At 27.8% G+C, this 23242-nt stretch overlaps 1 protein-coding gene across 2 annotated transcripts; it reads right to left on the bottom strand.

The window, feature by feature from the left end:
- Positions 1-10266: 10266 nt before the first annotated feature.
- Positions 10267-18101, bottom strand: PSD1 (phosphatidylserine decarboxylase 1). 2 transcript variants are annotated; one of them, XM_020362028.2, is made up of 12 exons: positions 17802-18101; positions 17631-17719; positions 17182-17235; positions 17000-17065; positions 16480-16540; positions 16206-16315; positions 15864-16114; positions 15012-15118; positions 14018-14085; positions 11442-11519; positions 10917-11039; positions 10267-10641 (listed from the first exon to the last, which is right to left on the bottom strand). In XM_020362028.2, exons 1-12 carry the CDS (start codon positions 17950-17952, stop codon positions 10483-10485), a joined length of 1317 nt encoding a protein of 438 aa, XP_020217617.1. In that variant the 5' UTR covers positions 17953-18101; the 3' UTR covers positions 10267-10482. The 2 variants fall into 2 exon arrangements, with proteins under 2 accessions (XP_020217617.1, XP_020217616.1); XM_020362027.3 differs by having other exon boundaries at positions 17182-17238; positions 17802-18100.
- Positions 18102-23242: the final 5141 nt, after the last annotated feature.

Genomic DNA, 23242 nt, shown 5'->3' with positions numbered 1-23242 from the left:
GGGGCATAATCGATTATGTGGCCAAGCATAATCGATTATGCTGGGGTATTTTCGCTTGCAGTGGAACCCAGAACGGCCCGTTCCAAAAATGAATTTTATGAGTAATATGCGAACTCAGAACGGGACGTTCCACTTTGGGAACGGGCCGTTCCACTTTGGGAACGGGCCGTTCCACTTTGGGAACGGGCCGTTCCACTTTGGGAACGGGCCATTCCACTTTTGGAACGGGACGTTCTGGGTAGAAAATTTTGGGATGCGAAACAAGTCCAAAACGGCCCGTTCCGGATTCGAAACGGACCGTTCTGGCCACATTAATTACTTAATAAATAATGATTATTTAATACTCTTTTTCGTATATATATATATAATATTAATATTTAATATATAATATCTTAAATTAAATATAATTATTTAATATTAATATTTAATTTATATATATATATATATATATATATAAATTAAATATTTATTTAATTTATATATAAATTAAATATGAAAAATTAAATATTAATATTTCTATCTTCTCACTTTTATATATATTAAAGTTCGGTTATCTATTTTTAGAGTTTATTGTACATTTTTTTATATTAAGAAAATTCTATTATTTAAATATTGACATCAAAAAGTAGAAATATAAAAAAAAATAAAGTAATACATGTTTATAAAATTAAAATAATAACACTTTCATAAACATTAATAAAATAATGTTACAAAATATAATTATCATAATATATTTTGTTATTATTATTTATTATTATTTATTATTATAAATATTATTATTTTCATTTTTATTAATATTAATATTATTTAGTATAATTAGTATCATTATTATTTATTATGATTCTTATTATTTTTATAATATTTATTATTATTCTTATCATTATTTATTATTTTTTAATAAATTATACCTATTAATATAATTTTATTGTAATTATTATTATTTACAATAAATAATATTATACTCATTTTTAATCTAAGGGTAAAAGTATAAATTATATATTCATCTATTAAATTTTTAATTTTTATCTATCATTAAATTTAAAGTAAATATTTAAATTAAATTATTTTAAAATTAATATTTTATAATTTTTTTAACTAAAATTTATATATTTATCTTTTAATTAAAATAATTATAAAAAAATTTAACCTAATGGCAAAATAGTAATCTTACACAATTATCAATTAAAAATTTTATTTTTATCTATCACATCAATCAATTCACTCACAAACTTTCAGAAACTTTCTCTACACTTTCCACTCACTTTCCCTTAACCCAAACAACCTCACTTTCCCTTAACCAAAACAACCTCACTTTCCACTCACTTTCCCTTCAAATCCTTTCTTTTCCACTCCCCCTTTTCCACCCTCAAATCCATATCACAGTTGACAAACATTTCATCAACATTTATTATCTTTCTTTCTATTTTTATCATTCTAAGCATCATATTATCTATTAATTATACTTATATTTCTCTTCCTTTCTCTAGTGTGTTATTTTCCATTCCTTCATTATAAATTTGAATTTTATATTTAAATGAAAATATTTTTAAAAATTATTTTTATTCTCAATAGGTTGACATATTCTATAGCAATTTTATATATTGAGCATTTAGTTTATTTTTCTAATTTTATTCCTTTCAAATATATTTATTAATTTTAATTTGATTTAAAAACTAACTTGAAGAAATATTTGGTCAACAATCTTAAATAACTATCATTTATCTTTTTTCATTTACTTGATTTTCTTATCTTTTATTTTTAATTTATTTTTTCATCTTTATTTAAATTGAACTTCAACGTTTTTTTAATTAAAAATAACCTTTTTATAACAAAATTTGTTGTATTTGAAATCAATAACATTGTAATTAATTGGATTTATTTAGTTATTTATGGTATTTAAAATACATTACCAAAAATAACATTTGAAATTTTTTTTAAATTAAATAAATAAGGAAATTATTGTAAATTTATATAATTAAATTGTTAAATCTGTTCAGAATGAGATTCAACTAAATATGAGCAGATTTTGTTCTAATAGAGACGCTCAATATAATGTACAGCTGTACAAATTTTATGTTCAAAATTTTTAATCTTCCAAAATAATGTACAAAATGAATGACAACTCTTACCTTTAATTTTATAATAATGAGTTAGATTAATTTCACATTTTTAAGAAAATATTAGAGTTTAGGTCAATAATTATTATTAAATCTATATTATGTCACTCATTATCACGTATTAGATAATTTGTAAATGTCTAATCTTCTAAATTCTATACTTGAAATATCTAGTATTATATGCCAAATATGTTATATATATATATATAAAAGATAACTTTTATTTTATAAATTAATTTTATAGAAATACATGTCTATATGATCAAATATGAATTTTTTATTTTCTTAAAAAAAATACTGACGAAAATACTAGATACGGAGTGATTTAAAAAAACAGAGTAAGTATAGCTATCATGTGTATTTTGGGATATTGCACACTATTTTATTTTTTCTAGTAAACTGTGAAGGAATCTTATCCAAATTGTATTAATTTTCTGCTGGTGTATAGTATTACTCTCGATCGATCTTATCCAAAGAAAGCTCGTAACGGAATACAAAATAATATTGTGAAGTAAGGTAAAAAGATTGTTCAAATTAAACATTTAGTTATTTTTGGCTGATATATGGTAATAGTTGAAACTGAGTAGGCGTCTTTTCATTTTGCCTTTTATAAAGCAAAAGTATATGTTAAGGTCAGTATGAAATTAATGAACTGTTTTGGTGGCAACAGCAGGCATTCGCTTTCAATGGGCCATTGTGATCACAGGGTGTTGTTGAGTCTTTGGTAGAACAAGAATGTGTCATGTTATTAGAGAGGTTATATCGTGCAAGTTAGGCACATTTCATGTGACAATGTCTTCAACCACAACTGGATGTACCACATACATCTTCAACCCAAATAGCTGAAAATTACATCTTACCTACTACATCTTCACATTCCTCAACAATTTTCAAATGCATATTTAAGGTAACATAACCCATCTCACTTACTGTAACATGGATTAGGTTGTGGTTATCCTAGGTTTTATTCCATCTAATTCTCAAATTAAAAGTACGAGTATAATGAATCAAAATCCTTTGTCTCATTTTTCTATTCCACTTTAGCTAATGTGGTCATTTTTAATTGAAAGAGACAAAAAATGAAACACAGAAATTAATAAGACATAAAACTTTGACTCAGTCTAATATGTTTATATCATATATATCAATCTAAATTTTGCCTTTATATTTTTTTTTAGTTTGAGAAGGAAATATAACTCTTTCTCATTGAGTTAATTCTTATATAAAAATAAAATAATATTTTCAATCGTTATACATAGATCAAATTTCACACTTTAAAAATAAACATAAATATTAAACTACTTGACTAATCATTTTAAATTTGATATAAAACTCTTTTTAATAAAATTATTAAACTACTAGATAAAATATATTTGGGACGAAAAATTATATTGATTTCAATCTCTTAAATGGATATTCATATATTTTTATATATTAATCTCTAATTCTCGATCGAAGGATACTACCTACAACAAAATTAAAAGGAAAAAAAATGATTTTAAATATATCGATGAATCTATACTAGCAAGTGAGTTAAATGTTTTAAATAAACAGACAAATTTACAGTATCAAAGCATTAAAGTAAAAAATTTAAAATAATAATAATAATAATAATAATATTATTATTATTATTATTATTATTATTACCTTGAAATCACATAATCTAAGAGGGCAGATGGAAGCCTTTGGATTGTAATAAATTATTATATAAAATATATTCAAATTAACTTTTTCATAAACATTCTACAAAGGAAAAAATAAAGTAAATTTTTATAAATTAAAATTAGCTAATATTTAAGATAAATTACTAAAATTCGCTCATATAAATTTCTCCAAAATCTTAATTTTTACTCATGGATAAGTTTTTTTTCTACATTCTTTTACTTTTACAAGTGTTTATAAAAATATTTATTCAAATATATGTGTAATTATTATGAGTGTATGGTCTCCGTCAATTTCTATATAATAGATAATTTAGTTTTTTCATTTATGAAAAAGAATCAATAAAAGTTATTTACATGCAATATATAATTTATTTTGGTCACTCAGTATCCAATCTTGAAGTAAGGTGCGAAAAATAGCATCAATTTTATTAAAAGGAAGAGGGGAAAAATGAAAATGTATTATAGATGGGTATATTATATATATTAATTAAGCAATAATTGAATTTGGTGCAGGAGCAGGCGAGGTGTGAGGTGTATTGTTGATTGTGGTTGGAATATAGTGTATGAATGAATGTATTGACACTGATGAAATCCAAATTAAAGGAAGGGAGGGAGGAGTTAGAAATATGAATTATGATTTCCAGTATTCGAACTTAGAAGCATGCATGAATTCAACAGATAAGCAGTTGCGCCCACCAGGCCCAGTAGTAGGCACTGCCCAATCATTACGCTAGTAGGAACTTCCAAGGAAATTTGCTCATTGTATAATTTTGTTTTAGTTTTTTTATCTATAAAATATTAGATTAAAATAAAATAAGATCAAAATTAGTTAATTACCAACTTTTTTCAGATTAAATCTTAAGTTACTAAGAATAGAGAGATCAAGTCAGTTATACAAATTCTTTGCATAATTAGACCATCCTAAAAAAGACATGGGTGAAGTTTAACAACAAATTTTTTAAATATTATTATTATAAAGTCAAAGAACTTTTTAATCTTTAAAATATTTTTTTAGTTTAAATATGTTTTTAGTCCCTCAAATTTATGGTAAATTTATTTTTGGTCTCTCAAATTTAAAATTATTATTTTTAGTTCCTGTAATTTCAAAAAAAAAATCTTATTTTAGTCCTTATATTTAAATTTTGTTAAGAAATTTATCAAATATTATTGCATAAAATATACCTATTAGTGTCTCTATTAGTGAAAATATTAGATTAAATCTGGTTGATATTGCATAATTGTTTTAATTAGTCACTTTCAAATATGTTATTAATAACCTAAAGGACTAAACTAAGATTCTTGAAAATTACAAAGACTAAAAATAACAATTTTAAATTAAGAGATCAAAAATAAATTTATCTTAAATGTGAGGGATTAAAAAAATATTTAAGCCTATTTTTTTTTATTCATGTCCTTCTTTCTTAAATAAATTTTTTAAAATGATGCTTAAAGTCCTTTAAAATTGTAATAAATCACTTTTTTTATAATAAAAAAATCTTTTTCACATAATTGGTTCATTTAAAAAAAAAATTAGTATTTTTAATCAAAACTTCATGCTTAATATAATGATTAAATATTGGTTTAGTTAAAGAATATTTATGCTAAAGACTTTAATTTATATTTTGATTAAAGTTATTTTTATTATTGATAATTTTTAAAATATTAAAATTTAATTTAAAAAATATTTTTTTATTAAAAATGATAGATTAAAAGAGATAAAGAGTTAACCAAAAAAAAATTATTGAAATGTTTTTATTAAAGAAAACAAGTAAAAATAATCATCTTAAAATATAATTTATAATAATTTATATTGTTTTTATATAACAATATATAAAGGATTAAAAGAGATACATTTATTTGATATCCACTTTTTCAAATACATCTACACCTCTATTTTATATGTATAGAAGAAATAATTTTTTCTAAAAAAAAAATAACTACTTATTTTGATAAAAGTAACTATCATTTTATTTTCACATGCTCCTATTATTTTTATGAGGACACGTAATATCCTTTTCTATATATTAAGGGATTAATTGAATTTTACGAAAATCACTTCAAATTATATATATTGATTAGTCGGTATAAATCAGTTCTACATTTTTTAGTGCTTTTGTGGCCAGTTTTTTCAACAACAAAAAATATAATTATTAAATTACATAATAAATTTAATTTAATGACTTTGCGAAAAGGCAATCGATGCAAATGCCGCGTCCGGTGTCTCCTTTTGGAGATAGCAAAGCCGGGAAGTTGCGATAGCTAAAATTTCAATTAATGGTTATAAGTATTATTTTTATTTTACAAAAAAATATTGTTGGACAGTCATTGTATATTAGACACATGTAAGTAAATTATCAGATATAAGTAAATTTTACAAAAATCTATACCATTAGTCCATTATATAAAAGAAATGCCACTTTTGTTCTATTTTTGCTTATGACCATTTTATCTTTTACTAACTAAAAAATATTTCACTTAATTTATCCAATGTCAAGGTTAGGCCATATTAACTTTAATTTACACGTTGTTTAAGATCAGTATTACCTCCTTATTACTCTTTTTACACAGTGTTTCTAAAAGAGAGAAAGAGAAAAGAAAAAAAGAAAGAAAAAAAAGTGTCTGTGGAGTGTATAAAATATTGGATGCCCAAATATCATGTCTCTAAATTAGATAATGCGTCCAAGTCCTTTATGGTAGTGTAGTCTCCGTCTCGTTGCAAAGTAGATCGAATAAAGATAAAATTATTTAGTGTTTTCAATTCATCACCACGAATTTTGCTGTGAACATTAATTGTGATCAATTTTGAAGTCATGAGTCGTGAGTTAATAGATGTGGGCCACCAAGCCCACTTAGATACTTAGTCGGAGCCACCATGAATCGTATTAACTTACATGATGTTCCTAACAAAATCAGTTTTTGCCTTTGTGCAAAGGAATGAAAAAGCAGAAGAAGAAAAAAGTGAAATCGTCATCTCATTTTCATTTTCCTTGTTGGATTTCAGGGATAATAGGTCCAAAAATATAAATCTTTTAGGTATAGGAAGATATTGAAGGGTGCAAAGTGTGGCCCATGGACTAATCTTCATACTGTGATGCTATTCTGGGAACAAGGTTTTGATATATAAACGTCGTTGTGAGAAAAAGAGGTTCAGAATTTACGGATTTGGACTTACTGAAAAAATTTTTTAGCTTATAATGATAAATCTAAAATTAATTCAATTGAAAATTGCTTAAGTAATAAGTTATATGTTTTATCTTTGTACCAAAAAAATAATTATATTAAAAATATTTTTGTTAAATTTTCTAATTTAAAAAAATATTAAAAATATAGTTAAATATGTTTTTAGTACTTATAAAAGGTGCTAGTTTTGATTATTGTGACACTGTACATTTTTAATTAGTTATTATTGATTTTATTGAATTATTGTGTTATGGTGAATTGTTGGTTATTTGTTGAGAAACTTGAAATTAAAAAATTCTAAGAAATTTTAATTGTTTATGATTATCATTAAATAGAAGTTAAGTTTGACCTATAAGAAAAGGTGTATAAGGTATGTTTTTAGAAGTGGATTTCATAAGTTATTTTTTCCATAAAGTTTAGAAAGAAGTTAAAGAGAAAAATTATAGATTTTGACTTTCTTTTTTCTTCTCCTTAGTCTTCTCAATATTCTAGGAGATCTATAATTAAGTAAAGGAGAGTGATTTTGGTGGTTAGAAGGTGATTTGAAGTAATCAAATATGTCATGAGGACTAAAAAAATAATAATAATAATTTAGCATACTTATAAAAAAAATTGTCGGCAGAAGTTTTGAAGTTCTAAGTTTAAAACTTAGTAATATACCAATTTCACCAATCAATATTACGAGCATCTTGAATTATTTTTAAAATTAATATATTAAATATAAATTAATATTCCGTTTGATGCATTATATTATATGAAATATTAGATCTTATTTGAAATAATACATATAAAATATTATTCAAAAAAATTTAAAACTTTAATAAATTATGTACGAAGTTTTCGATTTGATGAATTAACTATATTATCTATTAAAAATGTTAGAATTACTTGTATATAAAAAACTTCGATAAGTAATTTTATAACTAATAAAAAAGAGAAAGTAAAAATGGATGGGTTTATTAGACAAGATTATACTTAAACATTTTTCCTAAGGCGTTGAAATTTATAAAATAAGCCTTTAATATAGAAAATCACCAACATATATATTTTCCTTGATGAAATTTTTTCTAGACTGGCACTTATTGACGTTGTTTATTTAGGGATGCTCATGATTTGTCTTATCCCGCTAATTAATTTTGGTGATTTCAAATTTTGAGAATTAAACTTAAAATGTTCTACAAACAAATTCTTCTTTTAAATTTTTTACTTTTTAATATTATATAACTCAACATTTTTCAAATCGTGATATTATGTTTATATTAATATTATTTATTTTGAAATAAATACATACCATAAAATATATCTTATTTTTAGTTTTATCTTTCTATTTTATTTAATTATATGATTTAACTATACACAATACTAAAATTTATATATTATGTGATTTGATCATCTTGTCCTATCAGATCAGGTTCAATTTTAAGCAAATATAAATCAATAAAAAAAAATGAGGATGAATAGTGAATAGGACGAAACTACACCCATCTTATGAAATATGAATGGATATGTATATTGACTACTGAAACATTTGGTCTGCTTTGTCAGGATATTTGAATTTTGTGGATGTCTTTTTTAAGGGAATAAGAGCTTGGCGGGTATTCTTTAATAATTGAGATAGAAATATGCCAATTACACAACTCCCATGTTCTCACATTTGCATGGCATGGTGTGCAGAAAGAGACGCGTTAACTGTAATTAATGCATTAATTAAAAAACAAGTTTGAGAAACTCGTAGAAACTCTCTGTACAATAATAATAATAATAATAATAATAATAATAATAATAATAATAATAATAATAATAATATTTAAAAAAAGCACTCAATTTGGTTTTAGGTAAAAGTAGAAGATGAATTTTTGAATTTTTTTATGATATTTAGATTCTTAAATTTTAATTTTATTATGTAAGTTAGTCATTTTATTATACTCGATTATTAATTTTGTTATTTTCTAGAATAGTTAGCTGTTAAATACATGTTGACATTTATTTTCTCTCTTAATTGGTTGTTCTTTCTTAACCATATGATATGAACCTTAAAAAAAAAATTTATATGATATGAATCACAATGAAAGATTTTGATACTTTTTAATTTGATATTTTATCATGTTTAATTATTCTGAGCATGAGTGCTCTAATTAAAATAAAAGGTTTATGTTGGGTCTCATAGGATTTCTTATAATTAAATTTTTTTTATCTTAGTCATCTTCAATTTATTCATCTATTCTAACTGTATGTTTAAGATTGTAAATCTTAAATTATTAGTTTTAGAGTTAAATAAAATGAGTGGTCGTTTTGAAATATCTCAAACAAGGATATATCAATTAAATATGGATGCTTCTGTTATATTTAATGAATCACAAAATTCTTCTAATAAAAGTGGAGAAGAGCTTGGTCACACTTGTCATTTATGCTATTATGGAATACAAAAATGAAAATGAGTGAGAACAAAGAAGTCATTCAAACGTCACTTCAGTTATTTTTAACTTAAATTACAAATTAAATCTTAATTTGTCATTTATTTAAATCTACTTAATTTGTAACTGTTGTATGTTAATGAAAAAAAAATGTGTCAAACGTGACAATTGACTATTAACTAATTATGAGACTAAGTTATAAGTTAGTGATTGAGTGTAATGAAAATATTAACAAAATTAAAATTTAAAAACTCAAATACCAAAAAAAATCCTTCAAGAATTTATCGACCACTTCTATCATCTTTCAAATATCAAATTCAATGTTTATTTAGTGTCTTGGATTATTTTTTTTTTTGCAAATATGGACAGTTTTTTTTATGACAATTAATTAATTAAAAAATAAAAAATGAACACCAAAAGTGGCATCCATTTTATTATTAGTTATTAACCCAATCGATTTATTAGTGTAATAATCTCATCAATTTAATTAAGCCTATTTTTCCGGTGATTATAAAACCTACACGAAAGTTGAGTGTTAAAATAACACTTTACTAGCTAAAATCACATCCAACTAACACAAATTAATCATTAATAGTTATAACTTTAAGATACTGCATCAACTGTATACATTAAAAAAAAAAAAAAAAAAAAAGATCGGGGGTATTGTTTAAATATGGAAATGGCACTGGTCTTCCTTCCAATTATACATGGAGATTGGAGTACACTTAAAGTGCTACCGTAAATAAACCTTAAAAAATGAAAACATCATAATTTCTTCAAGCAGTTTTCTTCTTTTTTTTGGTAGTGTTCAAGCATAATTCTGTAAAATCTACGTTGTCAGCTGTTTGCCATAAGTGTGTGACGCTGCACTAGAATTAATTACGGAGGATCTACACAAAGGTTCGATGCCTTTATAGATGAGCAACACATCAACATGGCTAAACAAAATGAAACATGGACACCATTAATACCAATTACTAATCACAGTTCCCAATAAGAGGTACCAAAGATTCTCCACATAAAATATCGAAAATACTTTAAAGTTTCAACACCAATAGTATGGGGCAGCGTATATTAAAAATATAATGAGCTGCAAAATTAACTTTGTCACGATCTATGCCACCTCCCTAGAGCCTCACCGACACGAATTCTATCCCCGCGACCGACACAGAATCTGAACTCTTGAGATGAATCGCCTTCATGGAGTTTTGAAATTGGAGCTTGGAAAACAAGCACAACTGTTGAACCCATGTTGAAAGCACCTAACTGGTAAAAGAAAACGAACTACGTTATGCCAAATCCTTTTTGTTAGCTCATAGTTCACAAGTAGTTTAAGTATACAATAAACAGCACCTCTAAAAGACTAAAATCTCTTCATGTAATCTTAAAAGAAAAAAAATGACACATTTTCCGAGGTATGCTAATTCAAATGTTCAATTATGATCCTCTTTGATAGTTATGTATATTTTGTACTTCGTGTTTACTTAAATTTTTAATAGGGAATCGAGCATAGAAGTTCCAAAAGACAAATAACACATCACCTCATCCCCTTTCTTGAGCATTCTGCCTACACCTTCAAATTCATAAACCCGTTCTTCAGGAGGCTCTGAATGTAGAAACTTCTTCCTTGGCCTGTTTGTATGGAGTTCGGGCTCAATGAAAAGCTGCCATGTTAGAGTTTAAACTAAAGACATTAATGACAAATCCAGTCAATGGCAGGATATTAACAACCGTAAATACAAACAAGTCATCCCAAGCCAATGGGTTATCTTTAAATATTGGGTCTGATGGCTTTTATCTTTCAATTCTGGTATCCTTGCCTTACAAAAGAAACTTGCTGTTGATCCATGAAAGCTGATATAGACGGGCTTTCACTCTTTAACATGTTAATATGTCATAGCATGTTTAGTGAACCTATTGGGAAGAAAGGTGAGATTTTAAAATTAACAGATATTTTGGTCTTCTCTCTTTAACCAGAGTTGCTAGCACTTTAAAATATATCCCTTTTTTTACTCCGTAGTATCGACATTAGTGATAATTACATCCTTATGGAAGGATGGACAAACCTCAATTGACCCAATATTTGTGGCACCAATTGCAGCAAGAGCCAAAAACCCTTCCTGCCATAGACCTTCAAGAATAACCTAAACAATTTATACGGACAATAGTCAGTAGGTAATCATAAATTGAAGAGTGAAAGAGTTTAATCAGAGCATCATAAATTAAACCCATTGAGAATTGTAACAGTAAACAACATTGAAGGCAAAATAAAGGCTACAATTCTAAATGACCAGTGTAATGAACTTATTTATGAAGAAGGAACCATTAACTACTTGAGCTGTTAATTCTGTTATTTTAGGACAAGATTCATCACTAGGTTAATGGCTTCTCTACATTACAAACGAGTTCAACAAATAGTGATTCTCCAAAATAAATGCAAGACAATGGAAAAGGAGAGGATTAGGAAAGAGAGAATGCCACTCCTACCAAGAACTGAAACTCATAACAATTTAATTATTCCCTAGAAATAATTTTGTTACAGATATTGTTGGATACATATATTATCCTCACTATCAATTAGGGATATGATTAGATTAGTTTCCATAATATAAGAGATTAGTATCTCTATCATTTATTGTATTCACTCTATAAATAAGATTGGTGTGTGTACAACAAGACACACAATTCCTGAATCACAACATGGTATCAGAGCCATTTATATCCACTTTAAAAATGGGCCACCCACCATTGATGCATGTCTCATAGGCATGAGGGGGTGTATTGGGAAAAACCCAAGTCTCGCCAATCTTAGATCATTAAAAAGGGTCACCCACCATTTATCCACGTACCAAGCTCAATAGTGCTGGACGTGAGGGGGTGTATTAGGAAAAATCCAAGTCTCACATCGACTAGAGATTAGGCAATTGAATAGTATATACGTGGAAAGCAACCCTCACCTTACAAGCCGGTTTTGTAGGGTTGAGTTAGGTTTAATCCACTATTCTAACTTGGTATCAGAGCCCCCTGGCTTTATTGCTTCCGGTGAGACTCACCTTGTTTGTCGTCTTCGTCGTTCTCTTTATGGCTTGAAACAATCTCCTCGTGCTTGGTTTGGACGCTTCAGCTCCGCCTTGATTGAGTTTGGTATGACTCGTTGTGAAGCTGACCACTCTGTTTTCTTCCTTCACTCCTCATCTGGACTTTGTATTTATTTAGTGGTGTATGTTGATGACATTGTCATTACTAGTGATGACTCCGATGGTATTTGTCGTCTCAAATCTCATCTTCAACGCCAATTTCAGATGAAAGACCTTGGTCCACTTAGATATTTTTTGGGGATCGAGGTTGCTCACTCCACTTCTGGTATTGCAATTTCTCAACGAAAATATGCTCTGGACATTCTCACTGAGACTGGTATGGTTGACTGCCGCCCTAGTGATACTCCGATGAATCCCAACATCAAGCTTCTTCCTGGTCAGGGGGAGCCATTGGATGACCCAGAAAGATATCGTAGACTTGTTGGCAGACTTAACTATCTTACTGTCACCAGGCCAGACATCGCATTCCCAGTAAGTGTGGTAAGCCAATTCATTAACGATCCTCGTGATAGTCATTGGACTGCAGCAATGCGGATACTCAGATATATCAAGAAGGCACCAGGCCGAGGACTACTATACGAGGACAAAGGCAATTCCAAAATTGTCTGTTATTCAGATGCTGATTGGGCAGGATCACCATCAGATAGAAGGTCTACCTCTGGCTATTGTGTTCTAATTGGAGGCAACCTAATTTCATGGAAAAGCAAGAAGCAAACTACAGTTGCTAGATCCACTGCGGAAGCTGAATATCGTGCTATGGCAGCAGCTGCAAGTGAAGTCACATGGCTACAACAACTTCTCAAGCAACTTCAAATTGGAGACACTCAGGGAACTAAACTCATCTGTGATAATGAAGCTGCTCTCCACATTGCCTCCAATCCAGTCTTCCATGAGCGGACTAAACACATAGAAATAGATTGTCATTTTGTAAGAGAGAAAGTGCTCTTAGGAGAAATCACCACTGAATTTGTCCACTCTAGTGACCAGTTAGCAGATGTGTTCACAAAATCTCTTAAAGGGCCTCGGGTTGATTATATTTGTAACAAGCTTGGCGCATATGATATATATGCTCCAGCTTGAGGGGGAGTATTACAGATATTGTACAGATATTGTTGGATACATATATTATCCTCACTATCAATTAGGGATATGATTAGATTAGTTTCCATAATATAAGAGATTAATATCTCTATCATTTATTGTATTCACTCTATAAATAAGATTGGTGTGTGTACAACAAGACACAATTACTGAATCACAACAAATTCAAACAAGAAAAATAGGAAAATTCAGAAAGAGCCCCTTGCAAGTAGACCACTAGTGGAACTATTTTTAATGTAAATTGTAAAGTTATAGATCAATGTGCCATTCAGTATAACCCATGCAGTGAAAGTTGGGCAGAATTAAGGTAGAAATTCAATTTTTATTTAAATTGTCAAAATAAATAGATAAATATAAACATGGCCAAAATAAAAGGACGGTTAAAAGAAAGGCACAACACATGAACATACAAATGTTGACCATGGCAATCAGATATAAATTACCCTCTCATTCTCAATATAGAGGTTTCTAATTGTTCTTGTAGCCCGTTCATTCAAGGGATGAAGACGGCCTGCAATATAAACAATAAAACAAACACATAATAAGAATAGAGTAAAACTAATTAAAAATTAATTAATGTGATGCATGATAAACAACATGAGAAACTTGAAAATCTACAGTTCTACTTCATTATTTTTCCCCAACCTGGTTAAAATAACTATTTTCATGATATGTATAACAGATAGATTTGCAGAGCTTTATAAAACACTTGTCAACCCTAAATCTAAAAATTGAACCTGTACCCATCAGCAATCAACATTTTGAAATGAAGAAGCCACCCATAAGCAGGTTATGATGAAGTTTTTCATTGTTTCCTTTCCTTGCCAGGTATTTTCTTTATTATTTCTAGTATAAATTACTCAGCCCATTTGGATAAACAGAAGAGAACACAGCAAACAATGAATTATTTTTCTTTAACACAAGCACGGCAAACAAAGATAAGCAATATCATATGTGATGAACTGATACGGAAAGGAAAATTCACCCCCTGTTCCTTTGGGAAATGGTTTTTGTTATGATTCTGTTAGATAGCTGTTAGTTGTCAATCTGTTAGTAATTAAAGAGTTTGGGAGAATTGGGAGGTACAGACCCTCAAAAGTTCTACAAGTTAGGCATCCATTTAGGGTGGCTTTCACCCTTCCCTAGTTGCTCCCTTTTTAATGTCTACTTGTCTAGCTTTCAGTTAAAGCACCAATTGCCATGATTGAAGCCCATAAGGAGAGCCCATCCCAAAAAAATTGCGCATTAGGGTGATTGAGCCTCAAGACTTTAAGTACTGAGTTTCTTATCATTGCTCAATGATGGACATAACTTCTATTTGCTCACAACAATAAATAATGGTTTAAGTGAAATAGTTATGCAGAGTTAAAACAGATTAACAGAAGGTGTGTTATTCTCAACTCATTAGACTGTTAAGGCTTGCGTAAGATGGTTTACCAGAAAAATGCCTGCGCACAAGAATGTTCCAATCAACTGGGGAGTGTATTCGATGGTAATCTCCAGGCTTCAAGTAAACCACGCAGTAAAAAAGGCCTCTCTTTGGGCTGAAATGGAAAATTTTAACCATGTATGGACTGTCATACATTCAGTTTTTCTAACAATAAAAATATAGCAGATATATTGCTTTTGGTGGGCCAGAGATCAATGTTAAAAAATCATTTGCATTTACCATGAAAAGGATAAAATTTTGGTAATAGACATAAAATATGTCAATGCGGAATGCATACAAGCATTAAAAGTATTGTTAAATTTGCATGTTATGTAGTTCAAATTACTCTTTAGGTTGCTCTATAGTTTATAATAGTAAATGAATAATAAGAAACATACTGAAAGAGAAGCAGCAATCATTTCTTGAAAAGATGACAAAAAATTTTATTTTTAATTAAAAAAAAAATCGAATTATATAGATTTTATAGAATCCTCAGGCTCCTTATCCAATTAAGTCAAACAATCCTGATTTCAATGGCGGCTGAAAGCTTGCTAAATCACAAGTCTCCATTATTTGAAACCAATAAGCCATTGAATGATGGAAACTCGAATAACTTTAAAACCTACCTGTAGTACTCAAATGATGATTACAAATATCAATGAGAATATGCATCGGGGAAAACAAATAACAGTATATGCATGATGAAGATTTAGGAGTTAATTTGAGAAGATTAACAGATAAATATATCAATCTGTGATTTTCTTCAATAATCAGGTCCTTCTAAAATACAAATTCTTAGAAACACATGCAATGAGACATTGGTAGCAGAAGGAAATTCAAAATACATCATCACAAATTACCGAGATGACGTTGGGTCCCAAACTTTTGGAGAAGCCAATGAAACTCTCCACCATGATTTCTTGCTCTTCTCAGTAGTTGTTATTGATTCACTATGCTCCTCTTGCACATCAACATCAGCTGTTGTTGGAAGGAAAGGGCTTGCACCAAGAAGAGAAAAAACCGAATATGAAAAGCCTTTAACTTGTTCAATCATTGCCCCTGCTCCCTTCAACTCCCCAAATCTTAAAACTGTACCGTCCACGGGACTAACCTGCAGAAAACAAATATGGTCAAACAGGTTATGTATCAACTGAAAATGGCACTAAGACATATGAGACTTCCAAGTAGCTGTTACCAGTTACCAGACACTGGGGATCAGCATCAATAGGCCTGGAACCTTCTTTCAAAGTGCGAACAAAAAACTCCCTTAAAGAGGCATACTTGTCTAGAGGTAAAGCAGCTTCTTCTAAATCTGAAATGTCAATACAATTTAGGATCATGTTTGCATAAATTATACATCATAGTTTATCAATAACAAATTCTGCCAGTTTCACAACTTGATGATAATAGGAGCATATTACAAGGAAATGAAGGAAATGAAGAAAATGTTAACATAGAAATAAATAAATATCATACTTGAATGGAATGCCCGAGCCCAAGCTTTATAGATATGGGGCCTTAGCCAAACTGGTATTTCCTGAATTTATTCATGGATAGGTAAAATCATATAAATAATATAACTTACAGAATCATTTTCAAATTTAAAGTCAGATTTGAATTGATAAAGAAGAGAGAATTATATTATACAAAAGTATACTTTCAAACATATGCTGAATTATTTTTTATCTTGTAGTCTTGTACTGTACATTCCTTTTCTGATTAGGAGCACTGCTCTACTTGTCCTCCTCTATTATGTCCGTCTCCTCATTTCCTTCTGATAATATTGCTATTTTTCACATATTAAAAAGTTAACTTTCATTTTTTCATCAGGTCTGTTATGCTTAAATTACTCAGAATATTGTTTCCCCAAATTCTTACTGGTTACTAGCAACAGAAGGGGAACAAAATTGCAAACATAAAATAAAATCACAGGCTTTACAGCTTAATAAATATACCTATTAAAAAAGAATATTCAAATGTTATATTGACTTCTTACCATGCTTGCCAAGTATCCCCAACATCTAGAAATTGAACGCAGAGGCAGTAATCTCAAAAATGTAGCCTAGTGTTGACAAAGCAATGGCACGTGTCTCAGAATTAAAATGAATATTTTTAATCACACACAAAAAAAAAAAAAAAACAATTCAACTGTTCTTTTGACTGATGTAAAAGTTTTACCTTCACATCAGGCTGAAATTCCGACTCAATTCCTTTCTCCTTCTTCTCTTCAGTCTGCTACAAGGGTAAAAAACAGATAACATAAAAAACACACCTTATAAATGAAGTGTGAACAAGTTTCCGGGGATTAACTATGTTTTAGTCCTTGAGTTTTTCCTAATTTTCACTTTTAGTCCTTGAAATAAATTTTATTTGGCTTTAGTTCCTAAAATTTTCGTCTATGAACAAAAAATCTTGATGCCATGTACCAAAAATATTAACCGGGGAAAAACTTCGGAAACTAAAAGTGAAAATCGATAAAAGTTCAGAAATTAAAATTTGTTCCGAAACTAAAGTGAAACCGGAAGAAACTCAAGGAATAAAAACATATTGAATCCAATTTCCGGTGTCGCCGCTGAAAACAGTGTGGAACAAACAGAAGCATTACGAGTTACCGAAAATGAATGTACCTTCTTGTCATCATAGAGTCGGCGTGCATGGAGAACACCGAGCATAAGAATAGTAGCAACTGTTGCTCCGGGTACAATAAAAGAACTCCCTGTACACTCTCACAGCAATAAGCTCAACGTTTCAGAACATTGATATTTAATAATACGAAAAATATGACAATCAGAATTGACCTTGAGAATTTCCATCTCCACCATTGATAGAAGCTCGAGGTTGAGATGTTTGGAACTTTTTGGCGAAGGAAGTGAAGTAGCGAGCGTGGTTAAGGGGACGAGTGTGGTGGTGAGGAAGCACAGGGAACCTGTGCGAAACCCTATATTTCATGTTCGCAATCCGTGAAAGAGAGCAAGTGTTTCTTAGAAACAGAACCCCAGTGCCACGTTGCAAATTGCAATGCTCACCTTTTGATGCGGCGTATCGATAGATAGCTATTCTCACGGTGTCTTTGTTTTAGTAGTATTTTGCCCTTAACTGAGAAAAAATGTAACCGTACGCAAGGTTTATTGGGTGTATTAGTGGAAGACGATAGGGATAAAATAAATAATAAATAAAAAAAAAATTGATTTTGACGGATATAAGAGAGGAAAATTAATAGATACGATAAATGATCTAATAAAAAAAATTTAAAATAAAAATAAAAAATGAGGTGTAAGAGATATTATGTATAACTAGCAAGAAAAAGCACTCCGTGCCTGCATTGTATTAAAAAAAAATTAAAAAAAAATGAAAAATTACTCATAAAAAAGGTAGTTATTGAAGAATAAATAAAAGATAAAATGATTCATGTAAAAATGAAAACAAAAAGTAGTTATTAAAAGTAACATCCCCTTTATACATTAGTATTAGTATAAATTTATTAGTTTTAAATTCTTAAATTTGATTAAAAAAAATTTTTTAAATTTTTTAAAATAAAAGAGTATAATGGTCTAAAAAAGTAAAGATTAAAGTAATTACCAAAAAAGGTATCTGCTTTATATATTAGTATAGATTAATTAAATTTTTCATGAAAATTAATAACTACTAAAACTGGTGATACTCAATATAACATAATAAATAAATAAAAAATATATTAAGTGATGATGAATAATGCATTTTCTCGTTTTAATTAAATTATTAGTATATGTTTATAAAATTTATATTTTGCACATCTTAATTTTATATATTGAATTTACCAATAATTACTTTAGATGTTTATGTTTTATTTTTTTTTTATATATATGATGATAATGATGATTTTTTATTTAAAAAAGTAATCATTTTCACTAACCTATGATATTGAATCTGTCACTGCATTTATATACATGATAAGGAGAAAAATACATAATAAATGATTAAGTTTTTTTTAGAAGGAATGTTTAAGTTATTGAACAACTTTTTTATTTTGTTTATTGTTTAATAAATAATAAATTAAATAAATAAATTAATATTATATTTATTATAATATCATTTTCAATAATAATTATATAATAAGTTATGTAGTAATGATTATAATGACAATATGAAAATAACTTGACAGTGAGCAACAATAGCAATAGTGGTGGATTGTGTTAATAGTAGTGTTTGACTATAATAGTGATGGTATTGGACAATAATGATAAAAGTCAAAGTGATGCTGACAACTCAAAAATTATACAATTTATTAAAAAAAATTAAACTTTTATCTTTTCTTTCATTAATTTTTTTTTCATATCCTATGATCATTAATGTAGAACAATTTTTATTTTTCTTATTCAATATGATGATTTTTGACAAATCAAATGGTCTTTAATTTTTTTTTTTTAAGTAACTTTGTCTTAAAATTTATTTTAAAATAAAAATTTTAATATATGAGTTATGGGGTGATTAATTTTTTTATTATCATGTATATTAATATTTTTATTCAGGGTTTCTTTCCTTAATCACCACGTTTTGTCGCTTACAATGTTCCTCAAATTTAAAATCTTACCTATAGAGTTGGAATCTACTTAAACTAGATACTTTACTTAAATATAATAAAGAAAAATATTTTAAATAAATAAAACTAAATCAAGGTCATGTATGCAATGGTATCACATGAATACGACTATATTAAATAGTTATTATATGGCCTCAAATAATCTTTTTACACGTCATGCACCGATAGTTATTAATTATTTCTTATAAATTTAAATTTTTTAACTATATGCCATGTATAGATTCGCCTGCACTATTAACATGTATGATAATCTAAATAACTTATCTTTATTATTTTACGATTAGTTTGAATAGTTTTTTATTTATAGATTTATGATTTATTTAGGTATTTTTAATTTAATTATATTATTTAAATATTATTTTGTTGTTATGGTGATTGTTTTAAAGTTTTGAGAGTTTAAGAATCATAAGAGTTAGGTTGTCTTAGATATAACCTAATATTTATTATACCAGTTCAGTTAAGAAATGATGTATAAAGTTTTTTTTTTTTAAATATGAACCTCAAAAGTTCATGTTTTAATAAATTTTAGAGAGGAGTTAGTGATAAATTATCGGAAGCTCAAGTCTTCTTCTCCATTTTTTAGACTGAAATTATTCTTCTTTTTTTTTTCTTCCTTGTAACTGAATCATTTGTCTAAGTTGAAAATTCGAACTCTTAAAGTTAAAAACCTCAAGTCAAAGTCGTGTTGTTCTTCCTTCTTTTCTCCTTTCCTCAATTTAGATCAACTAGAGATAAGGGAAGCTTTGTGTTTGATTCATTGTAGATGCATGTTGATTGTTGATGGTTAGAATCATTTAATTATAGTTGAATGGAGATTGAATCCATGAGATGATGATTTATGAGTTGTGGGTTTTCTTGAAGTTTGTTTAAGAGTTGAACATGGTGATCATTGTGAAATTTTGGTTGCATGTTGATTTTGGGGTTATCTTTGAGTCTTATAAGCTGAATGTATGTGGTATATCTTGTTGTATGTTGAATTTTGTTGAGTTTCAAGTGGATTGGGCAAATTGAGTCTCTACATAAGTGCAAAAGCTAGCATTGCACCGAACGCACCTTTATGGTGCTAGACTTGGTTTGAAGTTTGAGGTTATCAATCTCTTGATGTTAGGCACAAGATTAGTGGTGTCAAGTGTGAGGAAAGAGATTTGTCTCCGACTTTGCCAAACTAGACGTGAGTTTGAATGGCGCCGAATGTGTGGAGAAATAATCATTTCTACCTAGATTGACGTTAGGGTGCTAATAAAGCGACATCGACGTGAATTAGGCAGAGCCCCTCCCCTTATTTGGGGTTTGGCATGGGTTTTGTCATGTTAGGAGCGATAGATTAAGAGACTGTCTACCTCAATCATATGTTGGCATAAGTAGTTTGACATCAAACATGGGAAGATAAAAAGTTTTCTGTCTTAATGGCGCCAAGCGCCTAGGAGATGGCATCAAGTGTGAGTTATATTATTAAAACATGATGGTTTGAGTTGATTAAATGGTTAAAGGATGATGATTTGTTCACATGATGAATGTCGTGTGTAAATGGTTCATCATGCATTGAATTGAGATATTGTATAGCAATGATTATGTTGTTAAGTTATAAGTTGATTGGTGATTAAGTTGAGAAGTTGTATAATGTTATAGTTGATTAAATTGTTAAGCTGTTAGACATGTGATATAAATACATGTATGTGTCAAGATATATAAAAACTAGAGGGAATTAAAATATGTTTTATAAATAAAAATATCTTATGCATGAATATAAGTTGTGGTACTTTGAGAGTTTAGTTGATAACTCTTTAATAAGTAAGTTTACTTTTGAATGAATAATTGTTTTGAGTTATCTCTTCTAAATTTTACATGAAATTCATATGTGGAGAACGTCGAGACATATGTATATAAAACGACCAACTAAGTAAGGTACAAGGTTGGAGTTTTATTTCCCTAAGGGCGTAGTATTTAGAGAGTAGTTGGTGGGTTGATCCCATAAAAGACTTAGTGTTACAAGTTAATGTCGTGGTAGACTTATACTCAAGTTGTTATACCTTGACAGTAGTACTAAACTTCGTAGTCTAAGTAACAAAATCTGATAAATCAAATTTTAACTTGTATAACTCGAACTCTAAGGCCTAAGGTTATTTATATTTAACCTTGTTGTAATAGGTCAAACACTATAATTTTGTAGGGTCTAACCACTTAAATTATTCACTTTTGTTGTACGAGATATTTGTAGACCGATATGCATGACAACACATTAATTGTATATTGTTGTTGTGTTGAATGTGTTGCTAAGATAAAATTTTAAGTTGTTTTATGTTGCAAGTTATATGTCTTGTATTGTTGATAAATTAGAAGTTGTATTGTTAAATTGCATGGAGTATTTATTAAGTTGACTATGTTGTATCGTTGTAAGTTGTTAGTTGCAACTATTATATTGATTTTCTTTCACAAATTTACTTTTTTTTTTCATTGTGGTTGAAATTGTAATAATCATGTTTTCTATGAAAGTAGAGCATAATTAGTAGGTTGTGCTTAGATGATTGGTGCCAAGTTATGTTGGTAATGACTCTTTTGTGTTGTTGCTACTCTGATGTAATATATTGTGTTTAGATACTTAATTGACAAATATGATTTATTTTGTATATAATTATATATATGCTGTAAATTATATATGTGTATGAGGTATGTATATATTCTCTTAAAGGAATTATGATTTCATCATTTTATTTTTTGCCATATACATGGACAGATTACATGTGTTACATGAGAACTTTAGATTACTAATATGTTATTTAATCTTTTTAATACACGGTGACTAAACTATATTAAATGTAATAACCTGTCATATCATTACATCTAATTCAAAATTTTAATATGCAACAATCTTAAATAATTAAAAAATATTTTTAGCATTTTTCATATTTTTAGTTAACTCAAACATAATTACTTATTATAAAAGATACAATTTGGTATAAAAATAAATAACTAAATAATATATGTTTTATTTATTTTAAGGTTAGATAAAATCAATTATAGACTATTAAATATAAATATAACATGTTTTTCAAACCAAAAAAAGAAAACTCGATCATAAGTTTTCATTAAAACATATACTACTTTGTATTAAAAAAAACACTAGAATTATTTTTCTAAAAAAAACACTATAATTAATTTTTCCAAACAAAAAGGAGACTTAATCAAGTCATGGAGGGAGGTTAAATAATTAAGGAAATTGCTATGGTACCCATGAAAATTGAAAGGTTTTGGTACATCAAATTATGTGAACAAATAAATTTTAAAAAATAGATTCAAAATAACATAAATTTTAGATTAAAAATTTGTATAAGATGAATCAATCAAAAAGACTAATTAAAAAAATAATTAAAAGGTCAATTTTCATGACAAATTTTGTTTATATATGATAAAATTAAAAAATTAAAAACAAAAAATTATAATAATACTATAAAAATATTAAAATAAAAAAACAAATAATACAATTGAAAAACTAATTTATACTATAAATTCAAAAAAATTATCATCAAAGAAAAACTAAAATATATTAACAAAATATTAATATTAAATTTTTTAATTATAATAGATGCTACATTAAGATATAAATAAAAAAATATAAAAATAATATAAAGATATAAAAAAAATTATACAGATAAATTATTA

The sequence above is a fragment of the Cajanus cajan genome, chromosome 11 (genome assembly GCF_000230855.2).
Source record: "Cajanus cajan strain Asha chromosome 11, NIPB_CcT2T_4, whole genome shotgun sequence".
Classification (NCBI taxonomy): domain Eukaryota; kingdom Viridiplantae; phylum Streptophyta; class Magnoliopsida; order Fabales; family Fabaceae; genus Cajanus; species Cajanus cajan.
This window is presented reverse-complemented; position numbering and strand designations above follow the sequence as displayed.

What these genes read in the sequence shown, in the direction of transcription:
- PSD1 (XM_020362027.3), bottom strand. Translation starts at nt 17,952, where the DNA reads ATGAAATATAGGGTTTCGCACAGGTTCCCTGTGCTTCCTCACCACCAC. An exon ending in GGGGATACTTGGCAAGCATG is followed by an intron (nt 16,541 to 16,999) that starts GTAAGAAGTCAA and finishes GAATAAATTCAG; the next exon opens with GAAATACCAGTTTGGCTAAG. An exon ending in TGCTCAAGAAAGGGGATGAG is followed by an intron (nt 10,642 to 10,916) that starts GTGATGTGTTAT and finishes TTCTTTTACCAG; the next exon opens with TTAGGTGCTTTCAACATGGG.